The sequence below is a fragment of the Pinus tabuliformis genome, chromosome 2_2, assembly GCF_031772625.1.
Source record: "Pinus tabuliformis cultivar Carrire ecotype Pingquan chromosome 2_2, CPIR1, whole genome shotgun sequence".
Lineage (NCBI taxonomy): Eukaryota > Viridiplantae > Streptophyta > Pinopsida > Pinales > Pinaceae > Pinus > Pinus tabuliformis.
The window spans coordinates 593,391,598-593,396,930 of NC_142300.1; the positions used below are offsets into that span (position 1 = coordinate 593,391,598).

General features: G+C 41.6%; 1 protein-coding gene across 1 annotated transcript; it reads left to right on the forward strand.

The window, feature by feature from the left end:
* The first annotated feature begins 251 nt into the window (after positions 1-251).
* On the forward strand, positions 252-3,521 carry LOC149194042 (pentatricopeptide repeat-containing protein At4g14850-like). Its single transcript, XM_089404996.1, has one exon. The coding sequence runs from the start codon at positions 720-722 to the stop codon at positions 2,832-2,834; it is 2,115 nt and encodes a 704-aa protein (XP_089261122.1). The 5' UTR covers positions 252-719; the 3' UTR covers positions 2,835-3,521.
* Positions 3,522-5,333: the final 1,812 nt, after the last annotated feature.

Below are 5,333 nucleotides of genomic sequence, written 5' to 3' on the forward strand. Positions count from 1 at the left end.
ATACAACTCATCGTGCCACCTTAATGAAACTCAATGATCCAATCCACATGAATGGCATTGGACAATATAAGAGTAATGCAAAATGCAAAACTACAAGTTAATTGATCAAAGTTAAGGAAATCAATCATAAAAATGTGTTATTGTTAAGTTCCCACACAAATGTTATTATTACTATTCTAAGTTTAATTAAATTTTCCCATAAATTTCCTTAGTCAGGCTCTTTTGTAAATTACAATCCTCCAGTGGTTAGCGTCTGACCTGGATTGTAAATGTTATTCTCCATAACTTTCATTAACACTCGTGATTCATAATTCTACAACGGTTAGCGTCCCTATTCAGGGGATTTGTTAATGCATTCACTGTGTGGAAACAGTTAATGAATCACTCCACCTCTTTTCTAGCAAAAATATGGCTGGAATTCACATCAATGCTTTATATCTGATCTTTATACCTAGACCTTCTACCAAGGATTTATCCCTAAAGGTTTTCAGAGTTGAAACATGGCTGGTAGAATTCATCCAATCTTAAGAGGTCTGTTAGACTAGTTGTCCAGCAATTGTACTAGATTGCTAGACTGGTTGGGATGATAGATAAGGGTAGTAAGCTTATCTATGTTGCTTGAGACATTGATTTGGATAGAAGATTTCTACAAATAGTATGTAACAGGTTCAAACTCCTGGAGCCATACATAACCTTGAAAGTGAGGCAAGAAAGGAATCATGATTGGCCTCTGTAAACATACGAGATGGAAGGAAGCATCCACCATTCTGCATTTGATAGACCAAGGCACCGCTCGGGATAACTGCAGGGCGTACGCCCTCCTCATACAGGATTGTGTTAATAACAAAAATGTTGAACAAGGCAAGCAAATCCATGCACACGTGATTAAAACAGGGCTTGTCACATTTTCCTTCCTTAATACGCATCTTGTAAACATGTATGCCAAATGCGGCAAACTGGATTCTGCACGCCAAGTGTTTGACAGAATGCATAACCGAGGTGTCGTATCATGGACCGCCGTTATTGCAGGATATGTGCAAAATGGGTTTTGTCAGGAAGCTCTCGAACTTTTTCCCCAAATGAAGAGGGATTCTGTAGAACCGAATGAGTTCACCTTTCCTTGTGTTCTCAAGGCGTGTGCTGGCCTTGAAGCTCTGTCGACTGGGAAACAGGTACACACCCACATTGTGAAATTTCGATTTGATTCAGATGTGTTTGTGACTAGTTCACTATTAGATATGTATGCAAAGTGTGGGAGCAGTGAGGATGCGTGGAAACTATTTGACAAAATGCCTGAACGAAATATTGTTTCATGGAATGCGATGATCGCAGGAAGCGTCGTGAATGGTCGTGCTGAGGAAGGTCTTGAGATGTTTGAGCAAATGAGGCGAGCGAATGTGGAAAGCAATTGCATCACTTTCTGCAGCGTGCTCAATGCGTGTGTGAATATTCCAGCACTAGATCAGGGCAAGCAGATACATGCCCATGTTTTTAAAAGTGGATTTGTGGTCGATGTGAATGTGGGGAATACTCTTCTGGACTTGTATGGGAAATGTGGTTGTGTGGAGGATGCACGCATTGCCTTCGACGAGATACCTGCAAGAAATGCAGTTTCCTGGGGTGCAATGATTGCTGGATATGCGCAAAATGGATACAACGAAGATGCAGTAGATAGCTTTCGGCGAATGCAGCAGAAGGGAATTGAGGTAAGTGAGTACACATTTTCTAGTGTTCTAAAAGCATGTGCCGGCCTTGCAGCACTGGAACAGGGGAGGCAGATTCATTCACATGTCATTAAAACTAAGTTTGACTCTGACGTGTATGTAGGGAGTGCCCTTGTTGATATGTATGGAAAGAGTGGGAGTATTGTTGACGCATGCCTAGTGTTCGACAATATGCCTCAGAGAAATATTGTGTCATGGAATGCAATGATCGCAGGATGTGCACATCATGGTCATGGAAAGAAGGCTCTCCAATTTTTTGAAAGAATGCAATCGGATGGCTTAAAGCCCAACTACATTACTTTTGTTTGTGTGCTATCTGCTTGCAGCCATGCTGGCCTAGTGGAAAAAGGTAGGTTTTACTTCGATTCCATGGTTGAAGATTATGGCATTACCCCAGGAGCAGAACATTATGCATGCATTGTTGATCTTCTCGGCCGTGCTGGCCTTCTTGGTGAGGCAGAGGAGTTTATGAAAAGAATTCCATTGAAACCTACTGCTTCTATGTGGGGGGCATTGCTTGGTGCTTGCAGAGTCCATGGGAACATGGAGTTAGGAAGACAAGCAGCAGAATGTCTGTTTCAGTTGGATCCACAAGACTCCGGAACGCATGTATTGCTGTCCAATATCTATGCTGCTGCCAGCAGATGGGATGACGTAGAAAAAGTGAGGAGTGTGATGAAAGACATAGGGATGAAAAAGGAGGCAGGTTGCAGCTGGATTGGGGTAAAAAATAAAGTGCACTCATTCCATGCAAATGACAAAACACACCCATTGACAGAGGAGATCTATGCGTTACTGGATAAATTGAGTGGGCAAATGAAGGAAGCAGGCCATGTGTCAGATACAAACTTTGTGCTCCTTGATGTGGAGGAGCAGCAAAAGGAAGGCTTTCTCTGTTACCATAGTGAGAAGCTGGCTCTTTCTTTTGGACTTCTCAGTATTCCTCCTGGGATACCAATCCGAATAATGAAAAACCTACGAATGTGTGGCAATTGTCACACTTCCATCAAATTTATCTCAAGTATTGTTGGAAGGGAAGTTGTTGTGAGAGATACCAACCGCTTCCATCATTTCAGGGATAATACGTGTTCTTGTGGGGATTACTGGTAAAAGCAAATGAACAACAGATGTATTATAAGGCTGGCCCTGGCAACATCATGTATTTTTGGAAGTGACAGTAACACAATTTGGATATTCATTGCAGAAATTATTATATGTTGCAATATCATCAAGCATGCCTGAACTTGTAGCCAACATGGCCTAAACTTATAGCCAGCATCTTGTACATGTTTTTGTTGATTGCATCACCACAGCACCATCATTCTTGTTGGTTAATCATCCCCATAAACTTGGGAAAACCTGAACGGTAATAATAGGGGTACTCAATGTGCAAGGGTTGTACTTGAGTACTGTCCACAGTATGCAAAACAATATTTTTAAGATGATGAAATCATTGTTCAATGTTTAGATTTAGTTGATTCTATATAAGGTTTTGGCATTATATTCAATCTGTTTGTAATGTAATGTCAGACATGAGGCTAGCTGAAAAATGGATTAAATCTTTCAGAAAACTGAGCAGTGGGCTGTATCATCATAATTTCTTCCTCACAAACGGACGCAGAATGTTGGTTACAACAAAATTGTGAAACGCTGCATGCAGCCACTTGGGGGATGCACCTTATTGTGATATCCATAAAGTTATTTTCCTTGCTACTTTATCCCTAAGGCCTTTTGCTTTTGCATCAGGAAATGCCTCTTTTGGCATTTGTATCGACATGAGATTAAAATTTAAACATAACACACAGTGACCACTTTGTATTAGAATCTTGATTAATACCTTATTGCAATCCAATGGGTTGGTGTTATGACGTGCACAACTATTATCCGGTCTTTTCAAGTTGTCTTTGTCGGCCTAATGGTTAAGAGCATGTGTTTCCTCTTAAGAAGTCACAGGTTCAAAACCAACAGGTAGAGTATGTATGCATTCATAGACTTAGCAGTCAAACCGCTATGCGGAGGTGGGTACCTTATCCCACAAACAAGGGGGTCTCATACACCAATTTGGTGTCTGGTTTGGCCGTGACCTTAAAATTGAATAATAATAATAATTTCAGTTGCCATGGAGGGGCTAGCATACTTTTCAAGTGATGAAGGAGTATGATCACTAGTACAAGTGTGCCCTTGAGATACTTGAACTGCAATACCGGTGATATAAGCACCTCACTATTGTCCACCTAGTAAGCACCCATTGACAATACCCTTATTGTTTTACCAAAATGTTGTGAGGATTGCTCAACATATGAGAATCTATGGTTGCATTGCCCTATCTAAGTGGAATTTTCAACCCTGGCAATGCAATTTTGGAATTTTTTCAAAATGCATCTTAGTCCTTTTGGTTGGTTGATATCTTAGAATCAGTTTTGCACGAAATGCCCCCCAGATCAAAACCTCGAAATGCTACCCATACGAATCTGCGGGTGATCCGCCCCCCGGAAACGCATCCCAAAAATTCCGAAATGCAAATCGGGCCAACAAAGACGCTTCCTAGCCTGTGGGAACCACCTGCCTAATCTGCGTTTCGGAATTGTCAAGACACGTTTCGGAGGGCGGTTCACCCGGTCGATTTGCCGCAGATCGGGGCCGACTCCGTACGGATCGCGACCAACTCAATGGGCCGCCGGTCGGTTCCACCGTGCGGCCCCACTAATTTTCACCAACTGGCAACCCCACTAATTTTCCTTTTTTTTCATTTTTATTTTTGTTAACTTGTGTTTGGGGATGGGTCTAAGTTGGGTTAGGGAAGGGAATGAAGGGATTAAAAGCCTCTTTCTCTTCTCATTTGTTCTCTCTTAGATTTTTGAAGAGCTTGCAAAAAAGAGGAGAAAGAGAGGAGAGCTTGGAGGAGTAAAGAAGGGCTTCCATTTACAAGAGCTAAAGAGGTAAGTGCAAACCCTAAACTCCCTCATTTTTCTGTCATTTTTTTTTGTATTTTTCTCCTCCCTCTCCTACTCTTTCCCATTCTTTCTTCTTGCTCATTTAATTGCAGGTTGTCCACCACCTATATTCATATTCCAAGATGGTGTTCTTTTGGCTTCTATGTATCATTCCACTTTTGGTTTTCATGATGACAAGGGGGAGTAGGAATAGAAGGGAAGAAGAACAAGAGGATAGTGGTCCCCATATGAGTGACCCAATGTATGATGAGGAGGAAGGGGATGAACCTGAAGGGAACACTGAAACACTAGAGGGGAAAGTTGCATTGACACCCTTGTGGAACTATGTGACCAAACTTGAAGGGGGAAAAGGTGGTGGAAGCTACAAATTTTTGTGCCCTCATGGTTGTCATGGAGAAAAACCATATAGTGGTTCATATACCATCTTTGTGGGGCGATGGACATTGATGAGAAAAAGGGTGTTGCGGGGATATAAATTTGCCCAAACATTTCAACTGAACAAAGAAGAAAATACGTCCAAATAGAGGAGGTTGCAAACAAAAAAGAAAGAAACAAAAAACTTGGTCTAAATCAAGTGCAACCTCTAGATTTAGTAGCTCATCTCCTCATGGTACTTCTGCAAGTGCTGGAGGTAGAACAATAGGGGATTTCCTTA

Excerpts from the sequence above, each read along its gene's own strand:
- LOC149194042 (XM_089404996.1), top strand. The coding sequence starts at position 720 with ATGATTGGCCTCTGTAAACATACGAGATGGAAGGAAGCATCCACCATT.